This window comes from Sander vitreus, chromosome 20 (genome assembly GCF_031162955.1).
Source record: "Sander vitreus isolate 19-12246 chromosome 20, sanVit1, whole genome shotgun sequence".
Lineage (NCBI taxonomy): Eukaryota > Metazoa > Chordata > Actinopteri > Perciformes > Percidae > Sander > Sander vitreus.
Genome location: NC_135874.1, coordinates 61,177 through 78,922, shown reverse-complemented (window position 1 = coordinate 78,922; position 17,746 = coordinate 61,177). Strand labels below are relative to the sequence as shown.

Genomic DNA, 17,746 nt, shown 5'->3' with positions numbered 1-17,746 from the left:
CAGAGGCGTTTGTCCACATTAAACTGTTAATTGTCATTGAAATAGTTTCAGTGAACCAAAGTCACCTACATCAAATGTCAGTTTCACCTCACCAACTGGGAAACTGTTAGAAAAACCTAGCCCCAGTTTCTCACCTCTGATTACCACATGAAGTGACGTGAATGATGTTTTCACTGGGAAAGCGCACGGCCTCAACGTCATCGTTCTCAGCCACTCCCTCTGGTCGCTGATTGGACCGCCAAAAATTTGGCTGGAGAAAGCCCAAGACTATACCGCGAACCCAGACGTAGTACTGAAAGTAAATGAAAATTGAGCTTAAGTACGTAGGAGGGCAGAGCCAGGCTATGACATCTCTGCCTTTTAAAAGGAAGTTTTTCCTTGCCTTTTCCTTTGCACTAAATGCTTGCTCTTGGGGGGGATTGCTGGGTCTCTGTAAATTACAGTGTGTTCTAGACCTACTTTATCTGTAAAGGCTCTGACACACCAACCCAATCCGACTGTCGGCAGAAAAGGCAGTTGGACTGATCAGTCTCCCCGAGTTGGTCAAAAAAGTGCCTCGGAACACACCGAAGTGACGCCGACTTGAGCGTGCATTCTGCGCGTGCGCGAGACATAATACGTCTCCATAACAGCAGGCAGCACTAATCTGTATTGTCGCCCAAAAAATGAAAACGGGCAGCTGATTGGACAAACTCGTCATGTGGGTCTGGCTTCTCCCCGACCATAATGGCGGGTCGTTTATAATGGTCGAAAATAGTTCACTGAAACGTGTTTCTGAAAGCATTTTAAGCGAGAAATAGGCCATGCATTTGCTGAATCTGTCTTCATTTCAGATCAACAAAGGTCAGTTTAAAAAAATTTCGTCAGATTTTGAGAGCCGTTCGTCAGGCTCATTCTGCTCATCATTTCCGGTAATTGGTCATTGAGTCCGACTGCCCACTGGCCGATTCAACATGTCAAATCGGCCCAATTGAAGGCCGACGGCTCCTCCGACTGACAATGGCACGGAAAACACCGAACAGACTCGAGTCACCAACCTCAGACTGTCCGATGGCCGATAATCGGGTTAGTGTGTCAGCGCCTTAAGGTGTCCTGAGATAACTTCTGTTATGATTCACACAATGAATGCAGTGTAATTGAATTATTCTTGTTGAAGAAGCTCAAAGAGTTTGGAGTTCCAAAGAACACTGTCGTCCAGTCTTGTTTAGGTCAAAGTTTGTTTTGGTTTGTTTTGGTAATTTTACTCTTGAATTATAAAGCTTTGGCTTTTGTTTTTATGGTATTTGTTACGTGGAAGGACAGAACGGACCCAAATGCAAAGTTCAACAACAAAAGGTTTATTTAACAAAAAAGAGGGAAGGAGGTGAGGGGAGGAGGACGCCAGGAACAGGGACACGTGGTCTAGGGAAGGATGGCAAGGGACTCGAGGACTGGGGTAGGATAGCGAGGGATGAGAGGACAGAGGTTGGATGGCGAGGGAAGAAAGGGCAGAGGTAGGATGGCGAGGGAGCACTGGGGAGCGTCGGGAGACCGGGGCAGAAGAAGCCGAGGAGGAGGCACTGGGAGCCGGTGTACCGAGGAGCCGAAGAGGGGAAGACTGGAGCGGAGGCAGGGTGGAGCAGGGAGCCGTGGGAGGGGGACCGGATGGTGAAGCCAGTTGACTGGAGGCGGGAGCGAGGTGTGGAACTGATGACTGCGGGGAGAAACACAAGGAGAGGTGAGAACAGGCACAGGATAACAGCAGGTAAGTCTACAACTATTTGAAGCGACCGCTTGTAGCGAGTGTCACCAGTATGGCGGAGACAACGATCCAGCAAAGATAGTGTGTGGATCTGGGGTTGAAATACTGAGCTTGATTGTAAATGGCTGGCAGGTGTGCGTGGCAGGAGAGCGGTGATGGTGGAATGATGAACAGGTGTGCATAGTCAGCTGGCAGTAGCAGGCAGGAGCAGGCAGGAGGAGGGGGAAACACAGGAGAAAGAAAGAGGCAGGACCAACAGAGAAACACACAAAAAGAACTAGAGAACTGGAAACAAAACCCCAAACCACAACAATTTTCTCTCTATTTTAATTTGATAGATTAAGATATAAGTACACTGTGTTGAATGTTTTTCTTCTTTTTCTGCTCTATGAGCTCACTAAGGCAAGTTCCTAATGTTGTAATTGTTGTAATGGCAATAAGTCAACATTAATATGTTTCTTTGTTTATGTATGCACCAACCACCAAAGTAAATTCCTTGCAATAAACCCTTTTCTAATTTTGATTCTTAACTTAACTATTACACTGCTGATACATTAAGATGGAATTTGGCATCTAGGTCAAATGAAAATTCCTGTGAACTACCAATCATATAAGGTCAAGTATAATCTATAATTGCTGGTCACCTTGTTTCTATAATGCATTATAAACACATTTATAATGAGTTTATAATCTGCTTATAGTAATGTATGAGTATAGTTATAAGCACTCGTACATAATCATAATGCTTTATAACAATAATTATAACACATTATAAACCATTTTATAATGACTTATAAGGTCAAGTATCATAATACAATAATTGCTCATCTTTCCCTGACTACATTTTCTTCTCAGTCTCATAGTGTATTATAGTTATCATGATTTGAATACATTAAAATCATTTTATAATGCATAATAAGCACTGCTCTAAGGCATAATGTGATTATAAGTTACTTTAAGTGGTCATTGGGTGCTTTAAGTACAGTAATAAAATTCCTGAATTAGTGAAATGTCCATCATTCAGTTGTTCTTTACCAAAAAGTTGTTTCAAATTAGAGTACTCAATTTCTGTTATGACCAGTTAAACATATAAATACATTTTACAAAGTTTTCTGTGTTCTACTTGCATGGATTTAAAAATATGATTTTTAGTTTACTTAAAGTGCCCATATTATGAAAAAAACACTTTTTCTGGGATTTGGGGTGTTCTTTTGTGTCTCTGGTGCTTCCACACACATACAAACTTTGAAAAAAATCCATCCATGCTTTTTTGAGTGAGATACAGTTTCTGAATGTGTCCTGCCTTCAGTCTCTGGGTGAGCTGTTCAAAATCGGCACGGCTTGTGACGTCACAAGCCGAAACGAGCTGGCTAACCGCAACCATTACCTCGTAGCGTTAGCGTTAGCATGCTACCTCGTTCTCAATAGCAAAGCACTGCTACAACACACACAAGTTCACCATAATCTACAAAAGAACTACTTACATGTGCGACTTTAGAAGTCTCCCAGCTAATCCTGCCTTGTAACTGACCGAAGTTGTAGAAACAGCCTTTCTTTTACTGTCTATGGAGCTAGCTAGCTGGCATGATCTACATCTGAGCTACTGCGCATGTGCGAGTGCAATCAAAGATATATCTAATATAACTAATATGTTGCCATGTTAGAAAATTCTTTTGATTGAAGGCAGAGTGTGTGTGATGTGTCAGTGGCATGAGTTTTGTATATGTATTGCATTAGGAATGAAGGATTTGTTGTATAATGACTTTTTAGCCAGAGGCACTGGCCAGACTTCCTGATGGTAATAGCTCAAAGCTATGGTGGTGGGGGTGGGAGGCATACTGGATGATGAAGTTGGATTTTCTTTCCACTGCTTGTATATAAAGATCAGATGGCTGTTTTTGTGGAATGCCTATGATCTTAACGGCTCGCCTGGCTATCCTAGCCAGCTTTCTCTTGCATTTGTTTGGTAGGTAGCTGTACCAAGATGTGATGTTGAAAGTGATGACAGACTCTATCAGTGACTGGTATACTCTGGATAGAATGTCCTGTCTCACTTCAAATCCTTTACGCCTTCTGAGGAGACACATCCGCTGTTGGGCCTTTTTGCAAATTGTGTCAACATGCAGGGTGAAGGTGTGATCATAAATAAGATCCTGACAAAGGAGTTGGGAGAGTCAAGGTGTCTTGTTACAGTGTCCAGAAGAGTCAGGCTGGCATCCTCTACACCTCGCTTTGATTTATAAGCAAACGGTAATGGATCCAAGCTCTCTCCGACCATGGTGATGAGTTCATCTGCAACAACTCTCTCCATGCATTTGCAGAGGATGGAGGTAAGCGCCACAAGTCTGAAGTCATTCATTGCTTTGATATTGGGTTGTTTGGGAACAGGTATGATGGTAGTTTCCTTCCATGCCCTGGGTACAAAGCTGGAATCAAGGAACAGCTGGAAAAGTTGTGTCATCACAGCAGCTAGCTGAGGTGCACACTGCATTAAAATGCGTCCCTTCAGTCCATCTGGGCTAGGTAGAATGGAGATGGGTAAAGATGGAGGCAACCCTCTTCTCCTCCACACAGATTGATTCAGATCAATGGCTCATATTGTGTGGGATCCAACCCTCGGCAGGATCTGTATTGTTGAACCTGGCATAGAAAGTATTCAGTTCCTCTGCAAAGGCACTGGATCTGGGCATTGGATCGTGCCAGCATTCTGAGTCCTGCCCATCATGGTGTTAAGACACTTCCAGGCATCCCTCACATCTCCCCTGGTGAACCTACCTCCATTTTGTTCTTATAATTAAGCTTGGCAAGCTTGATCTTATGCTTTAGCTCTTTTCTGAGATCTTGGACACATTGTTTCCTTGAATGAAAGCAAATTTCTTCAAATGTAGACAGTGTTTGAGCTCTTTTGTAATCTAGGGCTTGTTATTACCAAATATCTTGACTTGTTTAGATGGAATGCCTCTGTCTGCACAGAATGATATACAGTCAGGTCCATAAATATTGGGACATCGACACAATTCTAATCTTTTTGGCTCTATACACCACCACAATGGAGTTGAAATGAAACGAACAAGATGTGCTTTAACTGCAGACTTTCAGCTTTAATTTGAGGGTATTTACATCCAAATCAGGTGAACGGTGTAGGAATTACAACAGTTTGTATATGTGCCTCCCACTTTTTAAGGGACCAAAAGTAATGGGACAGATTAACAATCATAAATCAAACTTTCACTTTTTAATACTTGGTTGCAAATCCTTTGCATTCAATTACAGCCTGAAGTCTGGAACGCATAGACATCACCAGACGCTGGGTTTCATCCCTGGTGATGCTCTGCCAGGCCTCTACTGCAACTGTCTTCAGTTCCTGCTTGTTCTTGGGGCATTTTCCCTTCAGTTTTGTCTTCAGCAAGTGAAATGCATGCTCAATCGGATTCAGGTCAGGTGATTGACTTGGCCATTGCATAACATTCCACTTCTTTCCCCTTAAAAAACTCTTTGTTGCTTTCGCAGTATGCTTCGGGTCATTGTCCATCTGCACTGTGAAGCGCCGTCCAATGAGTTCTGAAACATTTGGCTGAATATGAGCAGATAATATTGCCCGAAACACTTCAGAATTCATCCTGCTGCTTTTGTCAGCAGTCACATCATCAATAAATACAAGAGAACCAGTTCCATTGGCAGCCATACATGCCCACGCCTATGACACTACCACCACCATACTTCACTGATGAGGTGGTATGCTTTGGATCATGAGCAGTTCCTTTCCTTCTCCATACTCTTCTCTTCCCATCACTCTAGTACAAGTTGATCTTTGTCTCATCTGTCCATAGGATGTTGTTCCAGAAATGTGAAGGCTTTTTTAGATGTTGTTTGGCAAACTCTAATCTGGCCTTCCTGTTTTTGAGGCTCACCAATGGTTTACATCTTGTAGTGAACCCTCTGTATTCACTCTGGTGAAGTCTTCTTGATTGTTGACTTTGACACACATACACCTACCTCCTGGAGAGTGTTCTTGATCTGGCCAACTGTTGTGAAGGGTGTTTTCTTCACCAGGGAAAGTATTCTTCGGTCATCCACCACAGTTGTTTTCCGTGGTCTTCCAGGTCTTTTGGTGTTGCTGAGCTCACCGGTGCGTTCTTTCTTTTTAAGAATGTTCCAAACAGTTGATTTGGCCACACCTAATGTTTTTGCTATCTCTCTGATGGGTTTGTTTAGATTTTTCAGCCTAATGATGGCTTGCTTCACTGATAGTGACAGCTCTTTGGATCTCATATTGAGAGTTGACAGCAACAGATTCCAAATGTAAATAGCACACTTGAAATGAACTCTGGACCTTTTATCTGCTCCTTGTAAATGGGATAATGACGGAATAACACACACCTGGCCATGGAACAGCTGAGCAGCCAATTGTCCCATTACTTTTGGTCCCTTAAAAAGTGGGAGGTACAAACTTTTGTAATTCCTACACCGTTCACCTGATTTAGATGTGAATACCCTCAAATTAAAGCTGAAAGTCTGCAGTTAAAGCACATCTTGTTTGTTTCATTTCAACTCCATTGTGGTGGTGTATAGAGCCAAAAAGATTAGAATTGTGTCGATGTCCCAATATTTATGGACCTGACTGTATAAGAGCAGATGGACTGATTAAGAGTGTTCAAGTCACCATTGCGCGCTTCAAAGAACATTTCCCAGTCTCTGAGCTCAAAGCATCCCCTCAGCCTTTCTACAGATTCAGTATTCCAGACATATATATATATATATATATTATAGTTAAAAAGCATCATGATTATTTATGAGTGCTTATAAATATACTCATAGGTGCCGATACCGTGGGTGCTCCGGGGCTCGAGCACCCACGGAGAATACCGAGCACCCACTGAGCACCCACGTGTGTCAGACTGCCAGTAAGCTGCATACATTTTAAAAATAAACATTGCAGTTGGTGCTAAGATGCCACCTATGTCACTACCAAATAGAACGCTGCCATATTTACGACCGTTTACGACCGATCTCGCCTAGCAACATAATGATTAATGATGTTTTTTCTAATGTTCAGCCAGGAATTGGAAAGTCGCTATTTGCAGATGATGGTAGTCTATGGAAAAGGGGGAAAAATGTGAAGTATACTCTGAAGAAGGTGCAGGAAGCTCTAACCCTAGTGGAGGATTGGGGAAGGAAATGGGGGTTTAGATTCTCTATTGAGAAGACTAAGGCTATGTTTTTACGAGGAAGAAAATAGATGAAAGTATAAAACTAGAGTTGTATGGTAGGAATGTTTTAGGATGTTTCAAAAATAGTAGACAAATGTAAAAGGGTAATGAATTTAATGAGATGTCTTGCTGGAACAGAATGGGGAGCAGATGTAGCTTCTTTGAAGCAAATTTATGTATATTTAATTAGAGCAAGAATTGAATATGGGTGCTTGGTTTATGGATCTGCAGCCAAGTCAGTTTTAGCTGGATTAGATATAGTCCAAGCTAAGGCACTGAGAATATGTACAGGAGCTGTGCGATCTTCTCCAGTGTGTTCCTTGCAGGTAAAAACGGGAGAAATGCCACTCTGGTTGCGGAGAAAGCAACTTCAGGCTAACTATTGGGTCAACTTGATAGGTCAAAGGTGTGATCACCCAGCTAAAATAACAATTCAGAGAAGCTGGGAGAGAGAGGTGGCAGGAATTTCAAGTTTTGGATGGACAGGAGAGACAGTGGCACGGGAAATGTGCCAATGTGAAAAAAGAACTTTTGTCCTGGAGTACTGTGGCCATCAGTTCCTTTATGGCAATTGGAGGTCCCAAAGACTGATTTAGAGATACTTGGGATTAAGTCAGAAAATCCTGAATCAGATTTGGTGCGTGAATTCCAGTGTCATATAATAGAAAGATATGAAGAACACATATTAATGTTTACTGATGGTTCAAAGGATCAAGAAACAGGTGCTACAGGTAAGGGCGTAAATCCCAGGGGGGTCGGGGGGGGGTCAGGACCCCTGAATATAACCTAACTCATATTTAGACATCTGACGTTAAAGATTTGTGTTGTTCTTAAAAATGACAGAGAAAATAAAAACAGACATAAGATCCTTTTTCAGTAGGCTTACACCAAAACGCCAAGTAAGTAAATTAAGTCCTCATATCAAGACAATTTGGTAACATCTTTATAAGAATGGGTGCTTATAGAAATACTAACGTCACTATGTCACAGGCAAAGGAGACAGAAAGATCTGAGGAACAGGGAGACCAGGGACAGACAGGTGTAGAGTGTCAGGTAAGTGTGTTGAGCTCAGTTCATATTTTTGGAGGTGTGTGGCTGTCAGGGTGAGCAGATGAGCTTTACCAGTGTCTCACTAATTTACGTTATGATCAGCTAATTTAACAAGTGTACAAAATTATTGTATTTCTTTTATATGGGAACACTTTTTCAAAATAAGTATTTATGTTTTAAGGTATTTTTGTGGCTTGATTATAAACAACTTAAAAATAAATACATGATTTTAAAGAAGAATATTTCGTTCAAATTAGTCAGCTTTTTTATTGAATCAAGAGAAATGCTGAAAAGAAGTATAATGGTACAGTCTCCATGCTACACTAATGACGGTATAAAGGCTTTCCTCTGTGAACACATGTCTTCTACGAGTATAATTGTGGCTGTATTATTTGTGTCCTCTTCAAAAATTGCTCTTCAGAAATTTTATGTTTAGATGTTTAGATCACTGTTAGATCAGATTTACGCCCATGGCTACAGGAGCAGCTTTTGTTGTTCAGAGGTGGAATGCCCAAGCGTGTAAGAGAACCTCAAATTTCCTAAGTGTGTTCACAGTGGAATTATATGCAATCCTGATGGCAGTACAATGGACTGAGCAGATTCAGAACCAGAAGGTATTGATATGTAGTGACTCTGTGTCAGCTATCAATAGTATTGGGAAAGGGTCATCAAAGAGTTGACAAGACCTTGTGTATGATATTCTTCTGGCAATTAGAGATGTGAAAAGGAGAGGGGTAGAAATATCATTCATTTGGGTCCCAGCTCATGTAGGTATTGCAACAAATGAAAAGGTTGATACATTGGCCAAGGAAGCTGCTCAAAAGGAAATCATAGATGTCAACATTAATCTCGCTAAGGCGGAGGGTAAAAGTATTGTGTGGCAGGGAACAATTTTAAAATGGCAACAGCTCTGGGAGCAAGAAAACAAAGGGAGGCATCTATTCTCAATATCTAGGAAAGTAACTGACTCAGTTAATGTTTGTAAAAGAGGGGAGGGTAGACGTAAGGAAGAGGTTATTATTTCTAGAATGAGGATTGGTCACACGTTGCTGAACAGCACTTTATTTCTTTTAGGAAAACACCAGAGTGGCTTGTGTTCATGTCAGGAATCTGAGACAGTGCATCATATTTTGATTTCTTGTAGAAATTATGACCAACAAAGACAAGATCTACTCAGAGAATTGCGAGAAATTGGTTTGGAAGAAGTATCTCTGAAAAGTATTTTAGAAGTAGGGTCAAGCGGGAGGGGAAAACGTTTGTTCAAATTTTTGATAGTGACTGGGCTGTATAACAGGATATAGTGCACTACGGTGCTAGTTCCATAGATGGCAGCAATGCAACTTTTTGGATGCAGGCTGCCGTAAAATCCCAAAGAAGAAGAAGAAGAAGAAGAAGAAGAAGAAGAAGAAGAAGAAGAAGAAGAAGATCTCGCCTAGTATGGCCGCCCACACTGCCCATTTGAATGAGAGAGAGAGAGAGAGAGAGAGAGAGAGAGAGAGAGAGAGAGAGAGAGAGAGAGAGAGAGAGAGAGAGAGAGAGAGAGAGAGAGAGAGACAGAGATATCTGGAGAAAATTTCGATTTTAGGCTCTGATCCTTATTTGTTACCCCCAGTTTTTTTTTGTCCATTATTATCTGCCCCAGACTTGCCCTAATTGGCCTTCCATGATGTATATATTTATCTTGTGCATAACCCCTCCCCATACAGTGGGGATAGCTTGAAGGCTTTCAAGAGTACCAATGCTTATCAATATGCCATGGCTGGATGGGTGAAAGACGTGAAAGTGCGGTACCTGGCCACCAAGGGTTTATATTTAATCATGGGAAATGTAAGTATTATAAAAGTCTTACTAGGTATCAAGTTGTTAGCTAGCTAAGTGGCTAACAGCTGGTAGCTTGCCAGCTGTTAGCCACGGCTCACAGCTGGTAGCTTGCTAGCTGTTAGCCACAGCTCACGGCTAGCTGTCATTAATCTGGATAATGTTCTTTAATGTCAGATGTGTACTCTTTGAAAGAACATGAAGGGAAGGGAAACGAGGCGATTGTGACTTTATGTTAACAGTTTGTGGTGGGTTACTCTGATCATTGTTGATGTCAGTGCTGCTAGTGAGCACTTCAGCTTTCTGCTAGAGCTTTAGCTGCTCAGTTTTAGTGCTAGCTGCTACCTGGATTGTCCTACAGAAGGTTTACAGAAGCTCTACGACTCCAACTATTATTATGCTATCCATTACAGCAATAGTAGGATAATTAGCCTTTGAAAAGATATTCACTATTTAATAGTTTGTTCTTCACTTAACAGGTCCATCATTCACAGGCTCTTAACACTAAGCCATGGGTAGTGGTGCAGGAGGCAGGGACTGTCGTCATGGCACACTGCACTTGTATGGCAGGGCTGGGAGAAGTGTGCTCCCACGCCGCAGCACTAATGTTCTCACTCCTAGCTGCTGTTGAGCACAGAGAGGGACATGCATGCACAGACAAAGCATGTGCATGGGAAGAGCCAAGGCAAAAACTCGTGAAATATGATGAACTTTCAAAATAAGGAGAAAGATAAAAAACAAGACAAGCACCATCACATGAAAGCATCCACTGATGAGCTCAAGCTGTTTTTTGAACAGCTCCACCACAGTGAAAACCGAGGCCATACCTAAGAAAAGTGCCATTTTGTCAGTTGTTGAAGGCCATTCTATCAGATACATGCCCAAGACTGTACAGTTGAACATGCCACCACCTCTTCCTACGCTGTACTCAAGCACCAGGCTTGAATTTGATTTGCCCGCACTGCTGGAGGAGGCTGCTAGGATTTTTGAGGAGCTGCATCTCACTCCTGAGCAGGTAAGATATGAAAAAGACACCAACGAAAAACAGTGGTTTTCAAACTTTTTCTTGTCATTCCCCACCTTGAAGGGTGGTAATTGTCAAGCTCCACTAGTACCACATCATGCTTTTTGTAATAATTACCATTACAACCCTTTTGATGATTTGGTTATTTTTGGAGTGTTTGTTAGTTGAGGAGAAGACAAGAGAGCAGAGAAAGTCCAGGGTATGGTTTGATCAGAGAGCAGGGAGAGTTACCGCATCAGCATTTCATGAGGCAGCCAGGACAAAAAATTCTTCATCGCTGATAAAGAGAGTTTGCTATCCCCAGTCTTCTCGCTTTTCAACAGCAGCAACCAGGTATACAGTTTAGAAAGTAAGACATATTAACCATGTCTTTTTCTTGCAATTCCATCATGAATACACTCCAGGAATTATATTTTATGTAACAGTGCTATAGTATATTTGGGACAATGAAGGCTAGTTGGTTTTACATAAAGTTTGAAATATCATTGCTGACAGACTTACATGTTTTCATCAGATGGGGTCTGCAAAATGAAGACACTGCCAGGGAGTCGTACCTGAAGACCATGCGAGATCTCCATGTGAACTTCAGCATTACAGCATCAGGGCTCATTATCAACCCGGACCTACCATGGCTAGGAGCATCGCCAGATGGTGTGGTGACCTGTGATTGCCATGGAAGTGGTGTACTTGAAATAAAATGTCCTTTTAATGCTAATGGCCGTGCTCTCAAGGAATGTGTCAGCGACCCACATTTCTGCCTTACTGTGACTGCGGAAGGTATGACCCTCAAGCAAGATCATAGTTACATGTACCAACTGCAGGCCCAAATGCGTGTAGCTGAGGTAATGTACGGAGATTTTGTTGTGTGGACACCACAAGAAGTTTTTATGCAATGAGTCCAATTTGATCAATACTTTCTTGATGAGGCCTACACTAGGGTGGAAGAGTTCATTAGAACAGGGGTACTGCCTGAGCTGTTGGGTAAATGGTTTACTGTGCCACACCTCAAGTGCCAACCTTGAGAAGGCACCTGAGGGATGTTACTGTGGAAACCCTGTTGATGACACAGACATCCTCTCTTGCACATCTGAGCAATGCAAACGAAAGCGCTTCCACAAGTCATGTCTGAAGCTGAGCAGGGTGCCAAAGAGTTGGAAGTGTGTAGAATGCAAAAAGCAAATAAACAAGAAATGAAGTTAGCAAGGCAGCTTTATTTGTATAGCACATATCAGCAACATTAAAGTTAAAACCGATAAAAATAAAAACAGATAAAATACAAGATGTTACAGTGCAGTATAATACATTAAACATTAAAGAGCAGTTCAAAACAATTACAAATCTTAAAGCAGATAAAATACGAGATTTTAGGGCCCAGTTTCAACAATGCAACTTCAGTATAAGAAATTAACAATTGTTTAAACCTCATTATCTTCCCGTTGACCGTGCAACTTTTTGTTTTTCTGGATCAAAATTTAAAAACTTTTGTTGCTTTCCCCTCCGATGTTTGTCATTTTTTTCTGCGCCTTTTGACGTTTTTTGTGGATTTAAGTTATTTAACTTATGCAGTTAAATAACTTATGCAGAGCATTGTGTGGAACAATCCACATTAGTTTCCTGAACATTTGGTTGAAAGAAACCCACTTTTCCGATACTTTATTATTTTTTTTAAATGCGTCAAATTTGACCCGAGGACAACAGGAGGGTTAAAGAAAGGCAGCCAGCCTTGATTTAAAAGAACAGAGTTGCAGCTTTTATAAATTAATTAATTGATGTATTGAATTGATATTACATTTTTTTTTTCTTCTTTTGTCATTGTATATATTGTATGTTGTATTGTGTGCATGTGTTTGTAGTCATGCAACAAATACATTTGATCCATACATCCACAAATGGACAATAAACAAATAATTATTAATTGCATGTATAGTAGTTGTTCATTGTAAGAGTCCACACAAATACTAAAGAGATACTATATACATTACAATTTACAAGGAAAGCAATTGTATCACCTCTCTACTCTGTAGGGACGACAGATGGGCAAATGTTACAAAGAGCACAGCAAACTGTTACCATTTTGTCAATGGAGGGCTGTCCTTGCGCGCCGGCTTGGCAGAGGGACAGAGGGATGGTGGTCTGAAGAATAGTGTACTTATTCCTCACCAGGCCAATGACTCGCTCCACGTGGATCCTGACAGCTGCGAGTCCCCTAGTTGCCTCTAGCTCCAGTGGATGCATCTGTTGCTTGCCTTTGGTAAACGCTGGTATTTTCAATTGAGCACAATACAGACCCACTGTCTCTTTCACATTGAAGCCTCTATCAGCTAGAATGACATCTCCTGGTGACAATTTATCAAGAAAGCCACAATTTTCCGTTATGCGTTTGTCACTTGTGCGACCACCCCATCCTTTTGACCCATAAGATATAACACCTTGTGGTGTTATTGAGATCAGGTATTTTGCAGTGTTGTGGTGCTTGTACTGTGAGTATGTCTGTGCACGGGGTCTTAGGTTACTTGGCTTTTCTATAAATATTTTGAAACAATCAATGATGGAGGTGCGGTTCTTAAAGTTATTTCTGAAACATATTGGGAGACTATTTTGAATTTGTTCTTTTTGTGGCCATAAGATTAGATCTGATAATCTGAAATACATTAAATCTAATGTGCTATTGAACACTCTGACGACCGTTGACTTTGATATTCCAAATAAGTAAGCAAAAAAGTATAGCGGCACATTAAGCCTCAGTCTCATTAATGTTGATGATGAAACATTGGAATGGGGTGATTGATTGTCCAACTTTAAGAAATTCTGATAGAAAATTAAATAAAACTATTAATTTGGCGAAGGACGGAAGACCTGTGAGTTCCAGCACCATGGTGTCATTAACCCTGAATGCCTCCTCATTCAGGGACCGCTCCTCTGCCCTGGCCCTTAACTCACGGACCTCGCCTCGGAGCCGTGCACACTCACTTTCCAGTGCTGACATCGTAGCCTGGCAGGATGGATTCACACGTGGTTCTACAATGCCAGGGCCTGTGTTTTTAGTATAGTTGTGGTCAGTGGAAGTAGTGACCTCATGCTCCTCCACATTGGTGGTTGAAGGGTCAGAAAGACTGCTGCAGGTCTCGCGTATCTCGCGCTTCATCAGCTGAGTCTGCTGAAACTTGTTGCAGGCATAATGTTGCTTATCCCTCTCCCTCGCCGAGGTGTGTGCAAAAAGACTGGGCACAAAGGATTGTCCTGTTTTGCTCCTAGAAAGTCAGGATAAAAAATAAAAGATTACATGTGTGAGATATTGTACAACCTGAGTCTCTCTCTCTCTCTTAGAACCTATGTAGGTTGTAATAAGGGACAGATAAGGAAACTGGGAGGTTTAAAACTACTGGGTTTAGCCCAATAATTAGTTCATTTTAACTGCTAGGATAGCACTAAGCAAATGGTGGCTGATAAATCTTTTCATTAAGTTAGCTACTACATGGGCTAAACAAAAGGACTTGCATAGGTAGACCGAAAAATTAACTTTGACATCATCCTACTTTCGGGATTTGTGTTTATGTGAAATATCGGTTTAAAAGACAATTCTGGCGCAAAATGAACATAGTGGTTAATAATGTGTGTACCGAGGCGACCATTGTCTGGGATGTTTTCATGCAAACCGGAGATTAGCTAGCTGCTAACGCTAGCTTTCAGGGCATTTGGTAAATCACTATTTTATACCACTAACAAGGCTCAAACTATCACCACACTTCAACGGTAGCATAATGAGGGTCCCTAAATGTTAACCGAAGCATTAAAGCGCCCATATTATGCTCATTTTCAGGTTCATAATTGTATTTTAAGGTTGTACCAGAATAGGTTTACATGGTTTAATTTTCAAAAAACAGCATATTTTTGTTGTACTGCACAGCGCTCTCACACACTTCAGAAACCGTATCTCACTCAAAACAGCATGGATGGATTTTTTTCAAAGTTTGTATGTGTGTGGAAGCACCAGAGACACAAAATAACACCCCAAATCCCAGAAAAAGGGTTTTTTTCATAATATGGGCACTTTAAGAACTTTGTAAGTGTACAGACAGTTTATTAAAAAAAATTATAAAGCCTGTAGCCTACATGTTTACATGCGGACGCAATCGGACGCAGTCTTCATAATCTATCTTTTTAATAAACTGTCTGTACACTTACAGAGTATGTAAGTCCTGTGCTTCGGTTTACATATAGGGACCATCATTATGCTACCGTTGAAGTGTGGTGCTATTTTGAGCCTTGTTAGTGATATAAAATAGTGACTTTCCAAATGCCCCGAAAGCTAGCGTTAGCAGCTAACCTCCGGTTTGCGGTAGCTTGTTTTGTCCCTAGCTGCTAATAGCTAGCTAGCTACGTAGCTAAATTGAGGCGAAGGATTACCTGACACAAAGTGTTCATTGCGTAGTAAGGTGTGAGATGTGGGTGTCCAATGATCTCTTCGAATGACAGCTAACCACTTCTTTCTTCTATGCTTTTCTTTTGGTATAGAATAAAATACCTGTTTGGGTTCCTCTTTCGGCTGTTGTTGCAGCCAACTGCACAACATATCGCAGGCATAGTTGGTCGTAAAGATGGCGGCGCAAAGCTACAGTGACGTCATGTGACCCGAACGATGTGATTGGTTATGTCACTGTCAGTCCCCTCCATATCCTATCCACCAATCACAGCGTCTCTCGGATAAAAACGCTTCTTAAGTGACCCTGCTCCATCCCCCCACTATACAGTGCGTGTATGAGCGTTCGATAGCATAGTGGCAGTCCGCCACGGTAAAATTTCCAGCGCCACGGTATCAGAAATAGGGCAGACGCACAACAGGGTTTCCGCTATGTACACCGCGCACCACCGCTCCTTCAGCTGTTTATGAAAAGTCATAAACTCGTAGCGCCATCTGCTCTACTGAACTCGTCACCCGCTCTCTCTCCCCCTAGGGTGAGCAGAGCAACTGGAACAGCGACAGGACGTCATCGCTCGCGAAGTTATGGCAACCAAATAAACAACAGGGCGAGTACTACTTCACTCAATAAGTGATAAACAGCGACGAAAGCCGCAACATGAAATCCGCACTCACGCCCGTGAAATATGACAGCTACAGTTTATTGGAAAATAGCATTGTGGACACTGAAGTTGATGAATTTACTGTTTATCAGGGCCCAGATGAGACAAGAAGCTAATGTTAGCCACGCTGCTGTGATGGCCCCTCTGCGTCCGACTCGCCACTGCAGGAGACTGTGTGTATTCCTCCGACACGCTGTAGTAATGTTACCGATTTAAAACCGTTTTCCAGGTTAGTGGGGGTGCATACCGCTCAAAACCAATATGAAAAATGTAGCTAGTAATGTTCACTCACTGTGTTTTGTTGTTAAACTGTGTGAAAAATGAGCGGTGGCGTTAAATCCCCCTACGGTACCGTCTATTTTCTGGATGGTTACAAGGTAACGGTCGGTAGATTACATTAGCAGATAAGCCTATACTCCGTCCAACACCCCCCCCAAATTCTAGAGGAAACACAAACATTTTTGGACTACTGTTTTTTTAAACGGCGTGCGCCCGTGAGCACTCACGGAGGAAAACATAAATCGGCGCCTATGACTATACTTATAGCGCGTTATAAGCAGATTATAACATGTTATAACTGTTTATAATGATAAATAATAAAGACAGGTTTCATAGAAAGTGTTATCATACTCTATCGGTCTAAAATATATCTAGACATTTTGGTGTATAAATTGCCAAAAGAAATTATAATATGAAGCCTATATAAAGTCCAAACTGTCTTGTTATCTGTCTTGTAACACACAAGCATTGTGGATGTGTTTTTTTTACAGCATGGCCCCATGTCTAAACTGATTACAAGCACCCAAGACTGCAACTACCAGTTTGATAACAAGGGAAAGCACATCACATCAGCTATGTGCACAGAAAAACACATCTACCTGCCATTTTCCCATGAGTAAGTCATCGTCTGAGTGCATATGTATGTGTATATTGTGTTTTGCATTTTGCATCACCTTCTAATCGGCCTTGCAGGGGCAATGGAATATCATCTGTGGTGACCCAGGATCTCAGCTTTCAAAGCTCCAAAAGGATCAACAACAAAGCTTTTGGTGAGTGATCATTTCCAGCATGTCTGCTGTGCCTGCCATGTATTGTTTTAGTTAATTTCTCAGTAGGAAATTCCATAATGAATGTGAACTGTTTATACACAGATGTGAACCCCAGCCAGAGCAAACCACTCTACTTTGAAGACCCTGATGATAAAGCTCCAATACAGACGAAGGACGCTGTTCTGGGCACCCTACGGGAGCTTGTGGCTCTGGCAGACACAGACCACGGTCAAAAGAGGACTAGCCTTTTCCATAAGCTGGTGTCCAGCCTGCGCGTCCTAAGGAACGAGACCCTGAGCCAGATAGTCACTGAGATGTTGGATATGTCAGGCTGGCTCACCTGGCAGGCCCTGTTTCAGTGTGGAACCACAGAGTGCACCAGCGCCATCCTCCACACTATCAGGAGCTTTGATGGGTTGTCACCAGAGGTGGACGCTCTCGTCTATGGGCTGAGTCTACAGGCTGACCCTGATGCCACACTTGTCCGAGATATGCTCAGCATGGCTCAGTATAAACAGAGCAGGGCAATTATGTATTCTCTAGCCAACACAGTCAAGAAGTAAGCAAAATGGTATTTAATGCTTTAAAAAACTGATAGTTATGACACAAAATCTTTTTTTTTAAATATTACTACTTATTTATTTTTATATATTTTAAATGTAAAATAAATTTAAATAAAGCAAAGCAGGGCATAAAACATATTTCATGTTAAGTTTTGGCCAACTTTGTAACTGCTACCGGTAAAGGGAAACACTCTCAAATTTTACTTTTT

The 17,746-nt window shown here is 41.7% G+C and overlaps 1 protein-coding gene across 1 annotated transcript in view; it reads left to right on the top strand.

Moving 5' to 3' along the window:
• The window catches only part of apoba (apolipoprotein Ba), a 65,808-nt gene that overhangs the window by 10,970 nt on the left and 37,092 nt on the right, over positions 1-17,746 (top strand). The window contains exons 7-9 of the mRNA XM_078277200.1: positions 16,696-16,820; positions 16,898-16,974; positions 17,077-17,533. Coding sequence (XP_078133326.1) covers positions 16,696-16,820; positions 16,898-16,974; positions 17,077-17,533 — 659 coding nt within the window. The remainder of the gene's footprint in view (positions 1-16,695; positions 16,821-16,897; positions 16,975-17,076; positions 17,534-17,746) is intronic.